The sequence below is a fragment of the Hemitrygon akajei genome, chromosome 11, assembly GCF_048418815.1.
Source record: "Hemitrygon akajei chromosome 11, sHemAka1.3, whole genome shotgun sequence".
Taxonomy (NCBI): Eukaryota; Metazoa; Chordata; class Chondrichthyes; order Myliobatiformes; family Dasyatidae; genus Hemitrygon; species Hemitrygon akajei.
Window position 1 is genome coordinate 118,500,583 of NC_133134.1, and position 18,287 is coordinate 118,518,869.

An 18,287-nucleotide genomic window follows, 5' to 3' on the forward strand; every position below is an offset into this window, starting at 1 on the left:
ATTCCCTTTTCTCATTTCCTTCATTCCGCTACATCTGCTCCCAGGAAGAGATTTTCATTTCTAGGATATCAGAGATATCTTCCTTTTTTCAAAAAAAGGGGTTTCCTTTCCTCCACTTTTGATGCTGTCCTCACCAGCATCTCCTGTATTTCCCAGACATCATGCTCACCCATTTTCCCACAACCTTAACAGGGATAGAGTTTCTCTTGTCCTGTCCTACCGCCCCATGAGCCTCTGCATCCAACAAATCATCCTCTGCAACTAAGGCCACCTTCAATGGGATCCTACCATCCTTACTTCTTCCCCACTCTGCACTTCCTGCAGGGACTGCTCCCTCCGCGATTCTCTTGCCCATTCATCCCTCCCCACTAATTTCCCTTCTGGCACATATCCCGGCAAATGACGGAGATGTTACACCTGCCCAGTCACCTGCTTCCTTGCCTCCATTCAGGGTCCCAAAAAGTTCTTTTAGGTGAGGCAACTCTTCACCTGTGAATTTGTTGGGGTTGTCTACTCTGTTCAGTGCTCCCAATGTGACCCCCTCAGCATTGATGAGACCCGACATAAATTGGTTGACCACTTTGTTGAACATCTCTACTCCATCTGCCAAAAGTGGAGCCAAACATTTTAATTTCTATTCCCATTCTGATTCTGACACGTCAGTCCATGGCCTCCTCTTTTGCCACAAAGTGGCCACTCTCAGGGTGGAGGAGCAATACCTCATGTTCCATCTGGGTAGCCTCCAACCTGATGGCATGAACTTTGATTTCTCCTTCCAGTAATTTTTTCTTTCTCCTTCCTTCCTCCCCTTTCCCCACTCTGGCCTCTTACCTCTTCTCCTCACCTGCCTATCACCTCCCCCGGTGTCTCTCCTTCTTTTCCTCGACACTTCACTCTCCTCTCGGGTTCTTACTTCTCCAGCCCATTGCCTTTCCTACTCACCTGGATTCACCATTCACCTTCTAGCTATTCTCCTTCCCTTCTCTTCCCTCCCCCTTTTAACTCTTCATTTTTTTCCTTTCCTTTCCAGTCCTGAAGAAGCCCAAAAAGCTGACTGTTTATTCATTTCTATTGATACTACCTGACCTACTGAGTCCTTCTGGCATTTTGTGTGTGTTGCTCTGGATTTCCAGCATCTGAAGAATCTCTAGTGTTTAAGATTCAAGTATTGCCTTACACATCAGATTGATCATTTGTTTCTCTGTGCTATTTGTATACAATTCCAGTTCCTCCTATCCCTGCATCCTATTTCCACAGGTCTTTACCACAAGATCCAACGTTTCCCTGATCTAATCTAAGGTTGCCAACCTGACATTTGACTCACTTTCTCTCTTCAAAAACAGTGCCTGATCTACTGAACATTTTTTCTGTTTTTATTTTGATTTCCAAATTACAGGCCATTCCTGCATTATGAATGCCCGACTAGTGTGAACCCATACAGGTAAATGTGCTGTCATAATATTATTAAATTCAGAGATCTGATGTACAAATGAACGTTTGTTCCTATAAAGAGCAGAACTAGTTTCCTCTCACTTTCCACTTTTATTAACTATTCTCTCTTAGTCTTATGTGTTTTTGATTCTATTTATTACAACACTGTGAAGTTATGGCTACCATATGGAAAGGAATAAGGAGTCAATATCTTAACCGAACATTGGCTCTTTATTCATTTTCATAGATGCTGCCTGATCTGCTGAGAACCTCTGGCAGTTTATGTGTGTTGTTCTGGATGTCCAGCATCTGTAGAATCTTTTGTGTTTATGCCTACTGTTGTTTATTTTCTGACTTGTGGACAAAATTGACTTATGGACCTCAGTAAAACCAATACCTGTTCATTATCTGGGGATGACCTGCACCAGGTTTACAGTAAAGAAGGTTAATAGGTCCAGTCAGAAGGCACTGATTCCTTGCAAAACCAGTTATGTTTAGTCACCTCCTATAAGAACTTTATCCGAATTATTGCCCCCAAGCTCATTTTTAAATTATTCATGTAATTATCTTTTCCCATTTTGAAGAAGAGCATTTCAGTTTCTCAAGAATAAAAAAACTCTTTGTTTCATTTCACTTGAGACATAAGAGATTCTTTTGTAAATCTTGAGCAACATACACAAACTGGTGGAGGAATTCAGCAAATCAGACAGTGTCTATGGAGAGGAATAAACAGTCAAAGTTTTGGGCTGAGACCCTTCATCAGGAGGATTGTAAAGGAAGGGGGAAGAAGCCAGAATAGGAAGACGGGGGTTGGGGGAAGAAGTACAAGCTGGCAGGTGATAGGTGAAGCCAGGGGAGGGGAAATAAGGGTGGGTGGGGTAGGAGTGATGAAGAGAGAAGCTGATGGGGGGATGATAGGTGGAAGAGGTAAAGGTCTGAATAAGAAGGAATCTGATAGGAGAGGAGAGTGAATTATGGGAGAAGGAATGAAGGAGGGACATCAGAGGGAGGTGAGAAGAAGAGAATGGGAAGGAGGAAAGCCAGAATGGGGAATGGATATAGAGAAAGGGGGAGGGAGGAGAAATCACTGTAAGTTAGAAAAATCAATGCTCATGCTCTCAGGTTGAAGGTCACTCTAAATTAGAAGGAGTTGCTAGATTCATCCCATCCAGAAAGAAGTCACCTCAGATTCTGACAGGGCAGTAACACTGAAGGAAGGGGTCACCATTGCTCTTCCACAGTCACTCTGAGTGGGCTGCAGATAGGTGTGCTTGCAACTCAACTCCCTGGAGAATGAGTGCCGCAAGAACAAAATAGCTGTGATGGGACAGAATATAGAAGGTGGTTGATGGATGACAACATAAGGGTGCCTGGGGTATTGACTGACTTGCAGCCAAGTTAGGACAAGATGACATGTAAGTTCTGAGCAAGTCCCTGATTTTCAGAAAGAAGAGAAAATCTGCTGATGCTGAAAATGCAAGCAATGTGCACAAAATGCTGGAGGAACTCTGCAGACCAGGCTGCATCAATGGAAAAGAGTAGTCGACCTTTCGGGCCAAGACCTTTCTCTGCAGGACTGCTGAAGGGTCTCGGCGCAAAACGTCGACTGTACTTTTTTCCACAGATGCTGCCTGGCCTGCTGAGTTCCTCCAGCATTTTGTGTGTGTTTCCTGATTTCCCGTGTATGGTATGGTCCACAGTGAGAATTAATAGCTTTCTGTGACTCGGTCCAGATTTCTGAGATCATCCTAGTTGATGCTTTACATGCATAGAACTTCAGGATTGAGAGTTCTCCACAGTAAGATAATTTTCACAATAAGATAGTACAGGGTGAGCTCCTTGAATCCAGCAATCGGTAATCTGTTTCCTCTGCTGCTTCAAACACAACTTTTGCCAGCTAATTTCAAATTTCTCATGTCGCTGCGCCAACACGTTGCCACTGTTTTAGTGACACCATCAGCAGAACTGGCTATTGGCACAGTCTTTAAAAGAAGCAAATCATTCCTCTGTGTTATTCTGCATTTATTTTTATAACCTGTGCTTGTCTCACCACAGTCATGTCTTTATTGAATAAAGGAAGTGCTTCTCGTGGTGTAAAGCTCAAACACCATACATTATCTACAAAAGATAAGATGGAAGTTCAGAAAACACTCGACAGTGGTGTGTCTGTGTAAAGCATATGTGACTTGTATAACATTGGCTCTTCCATGGACTATGATATAAGAAATTTTTTAAAACTTTCTCCGGCTCTTTGCTAACAGAAAATCAAAAAAACAGATATGCATAAGGAAAGCAATGAAAGAGGGAAGATGTTCACAACTAGATAAATTCTCATCATGTGGTCTAAACTCTGTGTGTAGAACTGTCAGGAGAGATAATGAAGGAACAAGCTAAATTCAACTGTCTGTCAAGATGAAACACAAGACGATCCTTATGATTCCCACTTTCAGACATATAACTCTGCTTAGTTGTACAATCCTTTACTTTGGAAGCGACAATAACCAACCTTCTGATGTAAGTAAATACAGATACCTTGGAAGGTATTTTGCCTGTACTGTATTTCAATAAATTCCACTTGCTTTTCATTTGTCGTTTCTTTTGTCTTTATTATCCAAGTGTGAGGTGATCATCAAGTGGGTTAGGGATGTTTAGTTATTTAATCATAACCCAGCCACCCATAATTTGGTAAAATCACTAATCCTGCACTGCATATGTCCCAATCATTCCAGATATGTAGTGGTCAACCTGTACCAGTAATGTTATACTCTCTTACATAAACATGCACCACACACTTGTCAACCCGGCACTATTCAGGCTTGGCCACTCAGGGACTATGCTCAAATTATTTTGTGAACGTGTGTGCTGGATCGTAACTATGTGTTGTATGTGATATATGTACTGCATTTTGCACTGCACCTTGGCCTCGGAAGAATGATGTTTCATTTAGCTGTATACAATACTTTGCAAAAGTCTAACACACATATATACTATATATATAGCTAGAGTGCATAAGACTTTTGTACGGTACTAAATCAATTTTATGCATTGTACTGTACTGTGCTGCAAAAAAATCCAAATTTCATGGCATATGTGAATGGTGATAAGCTTGATTCTGATTTGGTTCTCTGCTGTGGACTGGGAGTGGGAAGGGGGCAGGGAGAGGGGAATCAAAGGTTCATTTATTATCAAAGTATACAACTCTGAAATTCTTTAATTATCCAGGTAGTCATGAAATCAAGAAAGAAGAGAAAGGCAGCACAATCATCAACCCCCAAACCCCCCCCCACCCCACAAAAACAAACCAAACAAAAACAGAATAGGCATATCAACCCCCAAACCCCACCTCCCCACAAAAACAAACCAAACAAAAACAGAACAGGCATATCAACCCCCGAACCCCCCCACCCCACAAAAACAAACCAAACAAAAACAGAACAGGCATATCAACCCCCGAACCCCCCTCCCCACAAAAACAAACCAAACAAAAACGGAACAGGCATATCAACCCCCGAACCCCCCTCCCCACAAAAACAAACCAAACAAAAACGGAACAGGCATATCAACCCCCGAACCCCCCTCCCCACAAAAACAAACCAAACAAAAACGGAACAGGCATATCAACCCCCGAACCCCACCTCCCCACAAAAACAAACCAAACAAAAATGGAATAGGCATATCAACCCCCAAACCCCACCTCCCACATAAAAAAAGAACAAAAATGGATCAGGCACATTGACACCCGCCCCCCCCACCCCCCCAGTCCCTATTCCTACACAAAAAAAACAAGTAAAACCGATCAGGCACATAACCCTCTCCCTCCCCTCCCCAAATCCTTCTTCTAGCACAAAAATGAACCAAATAGATCATTCACATTGACCCCCCCCCACCAAATCCTCCTGATTGGGAAAAGTGGAAATGGGGGGAGGGAGCGGGAAACACCCGAGAGACATTCTGTAATGAACTATAACCCAATTGCTTGCAATCAAATGACCTTGCCTGGTGACTCAGGGATGAATGTGTCTACGTCCACGCCAGATCTCCTTCTACCTGGCATTCCTTCTCTGCCATCTGTCCAACACCCTCCCCAGAGCTCTCCATGCTCACCATTCCCACAATCCTTTGCTCCCACCGGATTTACAAACCCACTCTCCACTCCACGTTGACAAATACAGTACTGTGCGGAAGTCTTAGGCACCCTAGCTATACAAATATGTGCCTAAGAATCATGCACAGTACTCTACATGCGTATGCTTGAATGACATTAAACCTGAACTTGGACATGAACTTGATTGCACTTCAAGCTTGATTTGATGCATTTGGCGACATCACTAAAAACAAGAATTTTGTAAAATTCTGGGCCTTTATTTATTACAAATGAACAAGGGAAATAATTAGAGAGTATTAAAGAGGAGGCACATGTAAATTATGTTAGAGGAAGATTAAATAGAGTGAAATCTTAGAAAGTGCAATTGAGAAAACTGACTAAATTTGAATTACGTTCTGTAATTCTGACTACATAGAAATTTAATAACTATATTGTTTTAACTAATAAACAGACCATCAGGTTGACAGATGCATGAAATGGAATATTGCATTCTGTGTGGGAGAGGCTTTACTCTGATTGTTAAATTTAACAGTTAGACTCAGTTTGTGTTCTCCTCACAGGATTTTACGAAATATATACATAGAAGTGATCTGAAAAGGCCAAACTTTCCTTCCATTGAGAATCATGGAAGCAGTGCACACTACATATTTAACAGAATCCTTCCTGACCCCATCCTCACCGGCAAGGTCCTACACAGCCGTGTTCACATGAAAGTGCCATCACGCAGAGGAAACAGAGCAAATCACATCCTCAATTTCGCAAAATAAAAATCCTGATGATTTGCAAAACATAACTCTTGGGTTAATCACTTGTTAAAGCTATCGACGGCTTTCTGACTTCTAGACAAATTCTGAGGACAACATAAAATAATCACTTTTTAGATTGTTAGGCAGTCTAATAGAAACTCAACCAATTAAGAATGTTTAGAAACAAGTAAAAATAATTAAACTCAATTGAAAATAATTTATATAGTCTTTACACTTGATTCGTCCAGCTATCCTCCCCCTCAAATGAATGGAGACATTATTTCACATTGAATTTGAAATGACAGACGATTTTCCAAATGAATTCACCAAAGAGCTAGGGAATTGTTACAACTTTGCACACTACCATTGAACTCCATGACAAACACTGTATTTAGGAAAACTAATCCACACATTTTGGAACACAACATTGCATTCACATACACAGGAGTTCTTCAAGACCTTTTATTAGGGAACTCCTGGCAGTTCTACACACAGAGCTTCCTGCACTTTCCCAGAAAACACATTAAAAATTAAGATGAATTCCTCTTCACGGTCTGTGAATGACCAGGATGGGAAAAATGTCATCATACATGAGACTATGACTTTTGAGGCTTTAATATCCAGCTTATAAAAACTATTGGCAGGAAAAGGCAAACTGGCCTATTACACCCAAAATGATATTCATGAAGGCTGAAGCAGGCAGGATTCTCTCAAGATCATCTCGCAGGTTGAGTTGGTGATGAGGAACGCAAATACAATGTTAGCATTCATTTCACGAGGACTAGAATATAAAAGCAAGAATGTAATATTGAGGCTTTATAAGACATTGGTCAGGCCATACTTGGCGTAATATGAGAACGTTTGGGCCCCTCTAAGAAATGATGTGCTGGCAGAGGAGAGGGTCCAGAGGAGGTTCACAAAAGTGATTCTGGGAATAAAAGGGTTAATGAATGAAGAGTATTTGATGGCTGTAAGCCTGTACATACTGGAATTTAGAAGAATGGGGGAGCAGTATCTCATTGAAACTTACCGAATATTGAAAGGCCTAGTGGACATGGAGAAGATGTTTTTTTTTTATAGTGGGGGAGTCTAGCGCCAGAGAGCACAGCCTCATTAATATGAGGACATCATTTTAGAACAGGGATGATGTGGAATTTCTTTAGCTAGAAGATGGTGAATCTGTGGAATTCATTGCCATAAGCAGCATTGTCATTGGGTACATTTGAAACGGATGTTCCTAGATTCTTGATTAGTGAGGGTGTAAGAATATAAGACCATAAGATCCAAAGACCATAAGGTATAAGCTAATCCAATTTTCCTCTCAGCTACAATCTCTTGCCTTCTCCCTGTATCCCTTCACACCCTAACCAGCCAACAATCTATCAACCTCTGCCTTCAATATACTTAAAGACATGGCCCCCACAGCTGCCTGTGGCAACAAATTCCACAGATTCACCACTCTCTGGATTCCTCCACATTTCCATTCTAAAAGAACGCCCCTCTATTCCGAGGCTGTGTCCTCTGGTCTTAGACTCTCCCACTATAGAAAACATATTCTCCACTTCCACTCTATGAAGGCCATTCACAATTTGTTCATTTTCAATGAGGTCACCCCTCATCCTTCTGAATTACAGTGAATGTAGGCCCTGAACCATCAGACAATCTTTATATGACAAGCTATTCAATTCTGCAATTATTTTCATGAACCTCCTTTGAACCCTCTCCAATGTCAGCACATCCTTTCTAAGAGAAGGGGCCCAAACCTGCTCACAATACTCCAAATAAAGTTTTAACATTATATACTTGTTTTTATATTCTAGTCCTCTTGAAATGAATGCTAACATTGCATTTGCTTTCCTCACCATGGACTCAACCTGCAAATTAACCTTTAGGGAATCCTGAACAAGGACTCCCAAGTCCCTTTGCATGTCAGTTTTTGTATTTTCTCTCCATTTAGAAAATTGTTAGCCCTCTCATTTCTTTTACCAAAGTGCATGACCATACATTTCCCGACACAGTATTCCATCTTTGCTCATTCTTCTAATCTGTCTAAGTCCTTTTGTAGCCTCTCTACTTCCTCTAAACTACCTGCCCCTTTTCTTTGTATCATCTGTGAACTTTGCAACAAAACCGTCAATTCCATCATCCAAATCATTGACATACAACATAAAAAAAGATCGGTCCCAACACCGACCCCTGTGGAGCACCACTAGTCACCAGCAGACAGAGAGAAAATGTTCCCTTTATTTCCACTCTTAGCATTCTGCCAATCAGCTATTGCTTTATCCATGCTAGAATCTTTCCTATAACACCATGGACACGTAGCTTGTTAAGCAGCCTCATGTATGGCACTTTGTCAAAGGTCTTCTGAAAATCCAAGTACACAACATAAACCATTCTCCTTTTGTCTATCCTGCTTATAATTTCTTCAAAGGATTCCAACAGATGTTTCAGGCAAGATTTTTCCTTGAGGAAACCATGTTGACTATGACCTATTTAATCATGTGCCTCCAAGTAACCAGAGACCTCATCGTTAATAATTGACTCCAACATCTTCCCAACCATTGAGGTCAGGCTAACTGGCCTATAATTTCTTTTCATTGCCTCTCTCCCTTCTTAAAGAGTGGAGTGTTATTTGCAATTTTCTGTCTTCCAGGCCCATTCCAGAATCTAGTGATTCTTGAAAGATCATTACTAATGTCTCCATGATCTGTTCAGCCACCTCATTCAGAATTCTGGGGTGTACACCATCTGGTCTAGCTGACTTATTTACCTTCTACACCTTTCAGTTTCCCAAGAGCCTTCTCTCTAGTTATGGTAACTTCACACACTTCATGCCCTCTGACACCTGGAACTTCCACCATACTGCTAGTGTCTTCCGTACAGAAGACTGATGCCGAATACTTCTTTAGTTCATCCATTATTTCATTGTTCTCCATTACTACCTCTCCAGGATCATTTTCCAGTGGTCTAATATCCACTCTCACCTCTCTGTGACATTTTATTTATCTGAAGAAGCTTTTTGTATCCTCTTTAATATCATTGGCTAGCTTACTTTAATATTCCGTCTTTACCTTCTTAATGACTTTTTAATTGCCTTCTGTTTGTTTTTAAAAGCTTCCTAATCCTTTATCTTCCTGCGAATCTTTGCTCTATTATATGTCCTCTCTTTGGCTTTTATGTTGGCTTTGACTTCTCTTGTCAGCTATGGTTGTCTTACTTTTCTTTTAGAATACTTCATCCTCTTTGGGATGCATACATCCTGTGCCTTCTGAATTGCTTCCAGAAAATCCAGCCATTGCTTCTCTGCTGTCATCCCTGCCAGTGTTCTTTTCAGATCAATTCTGGCCAAATCCTCTCTCATGCCTCTGTAATTCCCTTTACTCCACTGTAATACTGATACATCTGACTAACTTTTCCTTCTCAAATTTCAGCATGATTTTGATCATATTATGATCACTTTCCCCTAAGGGTTCTATTACCTTAATCAATTCCAGTTCATTGCACCTCACCCAATCCAGAATGGCTGATCCCGTAGTGGGCTCAACCATCTTGTAGGTACTCTAAAAAGCTATCTCATAACCATTTTAGAAATGTCCCCTCCTGTAATCCAGCACCAACTTGAGTTTCCCAATCTACTTGCATATTGAAGTCCCCTATGACTATTGTAACATTGTCTTTTTGGCTTGCATTTTCTCTCTCCCATTGGAATTGTAGGCAACATCCTTACCACTGTTTGGAGATCTGTATGCAACTCCCATCTGGATCTTTTTAACCTTGCAGTTCCCTACCTCTATCCACAATGATTCAACACCTTCAGATCCTAAGTCACCTCTTTCTAATATTTTGATTTAATTTTCTACCACAGAGCAGTGCCACCCCAACTGCTTTCCTGCTTATCTTTCGATACAAAGTGTATCCTTGGAAATTAAACTCCCAGCTATAATCTTTCAGCCATGATTCAGTGATGCTTAGAACATCTTACCTGCCAATCTGCAACTATGTATTCTGTATACTGCACGCATTCAAATATAAAACCTTCAGTGCTGTATTCACCCTTTTCGATTTTGTCCCACCATACTCAATCTTTTGATTCCTAACTTTGTCCGAGGTCTTACCAACATCTGCCTCCACAACCTCTCCACCTACTGTTCTGGCATTCTGGTTCCCATCCCCCTGCAACTCTAGTTTAAACCCCACCGTGCAGCATTAAAAAACCTTCCCGCTAGGATATTAGTCCCGTCAAGTTCAGGTGCAAGCCGTTCCTTCTGTACAGGTCCCACCTTCCCTAAGATAGTCCAATGATCTGAAAATCTTATGCCATCCCTCCTACACCAACTCCATAACCACATGTTAAACTGTATAATCTTCCTATTTTGGCTTCACTATCTCAAAGCACGGGTAGCAATCCTGAGATCACAACCCTAGAGTTTCTGCCCTTTAACTTAGCACCTAACTCCCTGTTCTCCACATGCAGAACCTCATCACTTGTCCTACCCATGTCATTGGGACCTGCATGGACCACAACTTCTGGCTGTTTATCCTCTCACTGAAGAATGTTGAGGGCTCAGTCTGAGCTATACCGGACGCTGGCACCCACCGAGGAAGCAAACTACTATCTGGGATTCTCGTTCTCGTTCACAGAACCTCCTGTCCATTCCCCTAACTAGCAAATCCCCTCTCAACACAGCGTGCCTTTTCTTTGCCCCCTCCCTTCTGAGTCACAGAGGGAGACTCAGTGCCAGAGACTTTCCTCTGTTAGGTCATCCCCCCGCAAAGTGGTATACCTGTTGTTGAGGGGGATGGCCACAGGGGTACTTTACACTGGCTCCTTAACCACTCTCCCCTTCCTGTCACCCAGTTTCCTGTGTCCTGCATTTTGGGTGTAACTACCTCCCTATATGTCCTATCTATCACCTCTGCAGTCTCCCAAATGATCCGGAGTTTGTCCTTGGGGAGGAGGCAGGAGAATGGGGCTGAGAGGAAAAATAAATCAGCCATGATGGAAAGGTGGCGGACTCCATGGGCTGAATAGCCTACCTCTGCTCCTATGTCTTATGGTCCTATGGTTATAGCGAGATGGCACTTGGAGACAGCGCATCATGACAAGAAAGACGAGGCACTGGATTACTTCAAGAAGCTATGTGATCATTTTCTATCAAGGCTCTATGATAGACAAAGGTATACTTGCATCCTATGAGATTTCAAACTTAATTGCAAAAGCTGGCAAGCTATGTAATATAGGTGAATCAATGACTCAGCTTGCCATTTCTGTTGTAATTTCTACTGTTATGAATCACAGCACATATGGAACTATTCAAGCCATCCGCTTCAGTAGCTCACCAGTATCAAGGCATATTGATGAAATGTCAGATGATGTGGAAAGGCAACCTGTTGAACAACTGAAAATTAAGTTTGCCCTGCAAATCAATGACATTAAGTGATAATGAAGCCCTTCTGATGTCATGTTAGGTTTTTGAATGATAATTAGGTCAGTGGGGAAATGCTTTCTGACCAAACTGCTTTCGTTGGAAAAGTCAAACTTTTCAGCAGCAATGTTTGATGTCGCGAGTTTATGCAATTTCCTTCCCTGGCCACACACAAGGTAGGATTGCAAGATAATGATCTGATTATATATCTTGATCATTTGAAACAACTGCACGCTGATAGGGGATTTTGGTTCAGAGACCGGCTGGAGATGCATATTCTAGACTGGGTGGTGGATCCAGCTGGGGTGAATATGAATGATGTTGACCTGTTACATACCCCGTAACTGGGTGTCTTACCAGCAAAGATAGAAGTGTCCATTGGAGTCTGGTACTATTTTCAAAACAGTGTTTATTAGTAAAATATACAAATCAATATCAACAATGCAAATATACAGATAATACACGTTAGCAATACTAAACCTAAAAGTGTGGGTATAATAATAGTCAATAATAAACAAGCTCTATCGTTGTCTAGGGGATAATGAATTGTCATACGTGAGTATAAAGTTCAGTTCATACAGGTTGAGATAGTTGTTGGTCGATGTGTTGTAATTGTTGGGGAGGGGGTGAGGGAGAGGGAGAGGGAGAGGGAGAGGGAGAGGGAGAGGGAGAGGGAGAGGGAGAGGGAGAGGGAGAGGGAGAGGGAGAGGGAGAGGGAGAGGGAGAGGGAGAGGGAGAGGGAGAGGGAGAGGGAGAGGGAGAGGGAGAGGGAGAGGGAGAGGGAGAGGGAGAGGGAGAGGGAGAGGGAGAGGGAGAGGGAGAGGGAGAGAAAAAACAGTGACAGCTATTGTCTTGCAAACCTTCCTTTACAATCCTGATCCGTCGATGTGTTGTTGTGGCCATTCAGGTATGACCCCTCTGTCCTTTAGCTAGACCGTTCTTCTATGGTGTACTCATCACCCAGGCAAGGGTGGACACACACACAAGCCCCCACCAGCCTCGCTATAAACACTGAGTTAAAATTGACCGATCCTTCGTTCGGTCTCTGATGCCCCCCACTTTTCTCGTGGGTTCCAATACTTAAACAGTGCTCACTAGTGTGTCTCTTGGTGCGTCAGCTGGTGTGTCTGAGGGGTGTCTCCCCAGACCTCACTTTTATCCCCACTCACGGGGTCTCAGATGTCAATCAGTTTTGAATGGCTTAGCCCATCAAACCAGCCCACTCCGGCTGTCAACTGAGGAATTTTAATGAACAGAATAGTACCAAGTAAACAGCCCTCTCCAGAGCCGTGAGTCTTACAGGAGTCATAATATGGTCTCTCTCCCCCAGTGTTATCTCTCCCTAATCTGAAGCAAATGTTCCAGTCCCAGTATGTTTTCCTCTTATCTGTGTCTCTCTCTCATTCTCTCTCATGAGCAGCGTGTTAACAGTAACAGTTTGTGATTCTCCCAGGGGAGGGGGACATGGGCAACCTTGCACCCTTCTGCCCATCAGAGCTGTTCATACTTCGTAACAGACCCCACATCTCAAGAATTGCAGAGTGATATAACAGCTCGAGCAAAATTCAAACGCAGCAGCAAAATTTCTGGATAATGACTGATATTCAAAATTAGTTTCCACAGCTCATAGAGAAAGCAGAATTGATTTTAACTGGATTTCCCAACTTTTATCTTTAGTTGAGAGTGGTTTTAGTCAAGTTTTTTTACTTGCTATTCAAAGCTCGTAACCGTCTGATGTTGTGATAAGAGGTGATCTTCAATTATCTTTAACCAAGGTGCAATCAGGTATTCAAAAATTAACTAGTTTCACAAAATACCCAATGTAACAATATAAAGTGCTTTCTTCGGTCAGAAGAATATTATATATCTTTTAAAATTAAGTATCCTATTCAGAGCTGTGAAATAGTTTTACCTTTCATTTATACCTGTAACATTATAGTTAACATATAATAAAACCTTTAACCAGTTAAAACATAAATATTGACTATATGAATAATTAAGTACAGTTGACTAAAAACAAACTTTAGCAACTAACAGAGACTATGCATGGTGGAGGTAAGTGAAAGTCACAGGTGGGCCACGACCAGAGAAAGGTTGAGCACTGCTATTATAGACTATACCAGCAGTCACAGATTAAGGGCATTCTTTGTCACAATTGATAGGAATACCTAATAACCAAATTCATCACATTTGCTACATTTGTACATTTGCTATTCAACATGAGAATATTTAGGATATTCTTGATAATTTCAAGTTCAATTTGTATAATGATGCAACCCTTTTTTTTGGGAAAGTATAAGTTTTTCCAGACCAATCCAAGTGTTACTTGGAGATATATTTTTCACTTGGGGCGACTTCTCCCATCTTATGATCAAAAACAAACTATACAGCATAACCTTACAAAAATATGAACCTACTCACTTCCCCACTAACACCGGTGCAATGACATGGGGTATTTGTAGCACCAGTCACAGCAGCCACATTAACTTTAAGTACAGTCACATGAACAGTGAACATGAAGAGACACAATTATTCAAAAGCACCTTTGCTTCCATTGCATCACCTTCCTGAAACTGGACTATAAAGCTCTAACTTGAATTACTTCATTCTAATGTCAGAGGAAAAGTGAAGGCACATAACTGCTGCAGGTCACAGAAAACAGCAGGTCCATATTTGTCACTCATTTACACAAATAAAATAATTTCTTATTCCATAGAATCTCTCCCAGTTTCTTGAGACATGCACACAGTGGCCACTTTATTAGATACACCTGCTCATTATTGCAAATATCTAATCAGCTAATCAATTGGCAGCATGCAGACTTGGTCAAGACATTCAGCTGTTGTTTAGACTAAAGATTAAAATGGGAAAGAAATGTGATCTAACTGACTTTGACCATCAAATAATTGTTTATGTCAGACAGGCTGGTTTAAGTATCTCAGAAACTGCTAATCTCCTGGGACATCCATACACAACAGTCTCCAGAATTTACAGGGAAGTGCAAAAAGCAAACAAAAACATCCAGTGAGCGGCAGTTCTGTGAGCAAAATGCCTCATTAATGAGAGAGGTTAGAGGAGATTGGCCAGGCTGGTTCAAGCAGACAGGAAGACAACAGTAACTCAAATAACCATGCATTACAATGGTGGTTTGCAGAAGGACATCTCTGAATGCACAACACGTCAAACCTCGAAGTGGGTGGGCTATAGCAGTAGAAAATCACGAACATACACACAGTGGCCACTTTATTAAGTACGGGATTTACCTCATAAAGTGGCCACTGAATGTACACTGAAATTTATCAACCATTTAGTTTCAGCCAAGGACAAAATTTCATTTTGTATTTAAACTGTAGCTAAGTGTAAACTGAATATCATTTAGACAGTGTATTGCCTGGAGAGTTTCATATTCCAGCCATGCTGAGAGAATCCAACATTCCTTTTAATACCACTCAACTCAATCAATAAATCCTTTTCATGCTCTTTGTCACTGCATTGAATATTTCAGTTATTTTCCTAATGGCTGCTTGAGATTGCAGTTTCAGTTAAGTCAGCTCAGAGATTTAGGCACACACTGTTGACATCTTTCCTACCTGGTTTGGGAACTTGCTTTGCAGACAGCGGAGTGTGGTCTCTGCCCTCAGCCGGTTCTGTTGCTTCATTTCCATTAGAAACGCTGCCTTCTTTCCTTGGCCCTGATAGATTAGTTTGAGTCCAGGTAGCTTCATCTTCTCTGTGAATTGAGGTAACGGTAAACCTCTTGCTCATCTTGCCGGGAAAAGAATGAACAATTTGCAGCTAATTAAGAGAAATGTCTTTAAAATACTCTCAAACCAGACCACTGTACCCTGTTACCTTCCTCAGCATCTCAACACCAAATGAACTGAGAGCTGCTGTGCTTTCTGTCCTCTCTGGGTCTTAGTGCCCAACCTGTTCGCTTGAAGCAGAGTAGATTTTTAAAAAGTCAACAGAAAAGAAAGCGATGCTCTGGATTTACTTTGTTCCAGCATCTTATTGGTATCTATTACATTGTTGGTTTTGTCCAATTTTCTGAAAATTGTGTGCAAAAATAATTAAATCAAACACTTCTCCGCTGTAATCCAATGATGAAGTATTTTATATTTATGCGTGTTCTCTGGATGTAGCAAAACACCCACATAATGCTGCAGGAGCTCAGCAAGTTGGACATTTTCTGTGGAGGGGAATAAAGAATTGATGTTTCAGGGTGAAACCCTTCATCAGGACTGGAAAGGCAGGGGGCAGAAGCCATATGAAGCAGTTTGGGTGGGGGGGTGTACAAGCTGGCAGGTGATAGATGATGAGAAATGAAGGTGAATGGGAGGGGGAGATGATGCAAGAGGTTGGGCAGTAATAGGAAGGGTCTCTGCCCAAAACATTCACTCTTCGTTTCCCTCCATACATGCTGCCTGACCTGTTGAGTTCCTCCAGGATTTTGTGTGTGTTCCTCAAGATTTCACCATCTACAAAACCTCTTTTCTCACCAGATGTAGGCATTGCTAGCAAATGGTAAACTTTTCAGGCTATTCTCAATTAGTCTATATTGCAGTTCAGAGTCAAGTCCATTGGTTAGTCATATATAGAGTCACAGAACACTACTGTTCAGAGTAAGTCCCTTTTCCCCATCCAGTCATACCGACCTGATCTTCTGCAACTGGAACAGAGCCCTCCAAATCTTCCCATCCATGTACCTATCCACACTTCTCTGAAATGTTACAATTAAACCACATCTACCACATCTGGCGATGATTCGTTCCACACTCATACTGCCCACCAAATGAAGAAGTTTCAGCTCCATTTCCCCTTAAATATTTCACCTTTCACCCTGAGCCTATTACCTCTAGTTCTAGTTTCACCAAAACTGAGGGGAAAAGGCCTACATGCATTCACCCTATCAAAACCCCTTATAATTTAGTATCCATCTACAACATCTCCTCTTATTTTCTTGCAGTCCAAGGAATAAAGTTCAAACTTATTCAACTTTTCTTTGTAACTCGGGTACTCAAACCCCAGCAACATCCTTGTAAATTTTCTCTGCACTTTTCCAAGCTTAGTGATAACTTTTCTGTTGATAGGTGACCAGAACAGCACACAGTACGCCAAATTTGGCCTCACCAATGTCTTGTCCGACCTCAACATAACATGCCAACGTCTCCGAAAGAGATGGTTGTTGACTTCAGGAGAGCAAAGAGCGACCTCTCTCCGCTGAACATTGAAGGCTCCTCCGTTGAGATCATTAAGAGCACCAAATTTTTTGGTGTTCACCTGGCAGAGAATTTCACCTGGTCCCTCAAAACTAGCTTCATAGCCAAGAAAGCCCAGTAGCGTCTCTACTTTCTGCGAAGGCTGAGGAAATTCCATCTCCCACCCCCCATCCTCACCACATTCTACAGAGGATGTATCGAGAGCATCCTGAGCAGCTGCATCACTGCCTGGTTCGGAAATTGCACCATCTCGGATCGCAGGACTCTGCAGCGGATAGTGAGGTCAGTGGGGTCTCTCTTCCCGCTATTACAGACATTTACACCACGCTGCACCCATGAAGCTAACAGTATTGTGAAGGACCCCACACGCCCCTCACACAAACCCTTCTTCCTCCTGCCATCTGGCAAAAGGTACCAAAGCATTTGGGCTCTGACAACTAGACTATGTAACAGTTTCTTCCCCCAAGCCATCAGACTCCTCAACACTCAGAGTCCAGATTGACATCTATATCATTTATTTTTATATTGTAATTTGTCCTGTACTGTGCCTATTGTCTTGTTTATTAATTATTGTACTGACCTGCACTGTTTTGTGCACTTTATGTAGTCCTGTGCAGGTCTGTAGTCTAGTGCAGTTTTTTATGTTGTTTTATGTAGTCTAGTGTAGCCTTGTGCTGTCTCGTGTAGTTCTGTGTTTCATGTAGCACCAGGGTCCTGGAGGAATGTTGTTTCATATTTACTGTGTACTGTACCAGCAGTTTATGGTCAAAATGACAATAAACTTGACTTGAAAATGTGCGAATGTAACAGGTTTCCAACAGGGACAGAGATAAATATCAGAAAAATGGAAAAGAGAGAACAGGAAGTCTATGACAGAAACAGAAACAGCCGTTGGGTGTAGAGGTGGCATCAATGGGAGCACGTGAAGCATTCCTTAGGACTACCAACCAAAGTAAAAGTGACTTGTGGCCTGAAGCTCTTGTAACAGTGATGAGCCTAGTGTTGAGGAGGGGCTGTTCACTGCCTTTCATCGATGTTCTTTGGAGCAGTGCAGAAGGTGGAAGTGCAAGTGGGAAGGAGGCTCACAGCACACAGAATCTTGCTGACGTGGTGGAGCTGTTCCACCACAGTGTCTAATCATGATTTGCCTATCGCTATTTGGTCACAGTCTAGCTGTGCTGAAACAGGCTCTTCAGCACAACAGGCCTGTGCTAAATATCAAGTACCTGCTCGCACATTCCATTTACCCATTGACCATCACCTCTACCCCCCAAAACTCATCTCTGAGCAATGAAGGAGGGGTAATTTATATGGGGCATTTTGCAATATTATTACACCTCACAGAGATGATCATACA

The 18,287-nt window shown here is 41.9% G+C and overlaps 1 protein-coding gene across 2 annotated transcripts in view; it reads right to left on the reverse strand.

Moving 5' to 3' along the window:
• The window catches only part of LOC140735960 (solute carrier family 12 member 5-like), a 1,160,378-nt gene extending 1,144,788 nt beyond the window's left edge, over window positions 1–15,590 (reverse strand). For both annotated transcript variants that reach the window (XM_073061588.1, XM_073061587.1), the window contains exon 1: window positions 15,302–15,590. In XM_073061588.1, the coding sequence (XP_072917689.1) occupies window positions 15,302–15,476 (175 nt within the window). In that variant the 5' untranslated portion in view covers window positions 15,477–15,590. The remainder of the gene's footprint in view (window positions 1–15,301) is intronic.
• Between the last annotated feature and the right edge of the window lie 2,697 nt (window positions 15,591–18,287).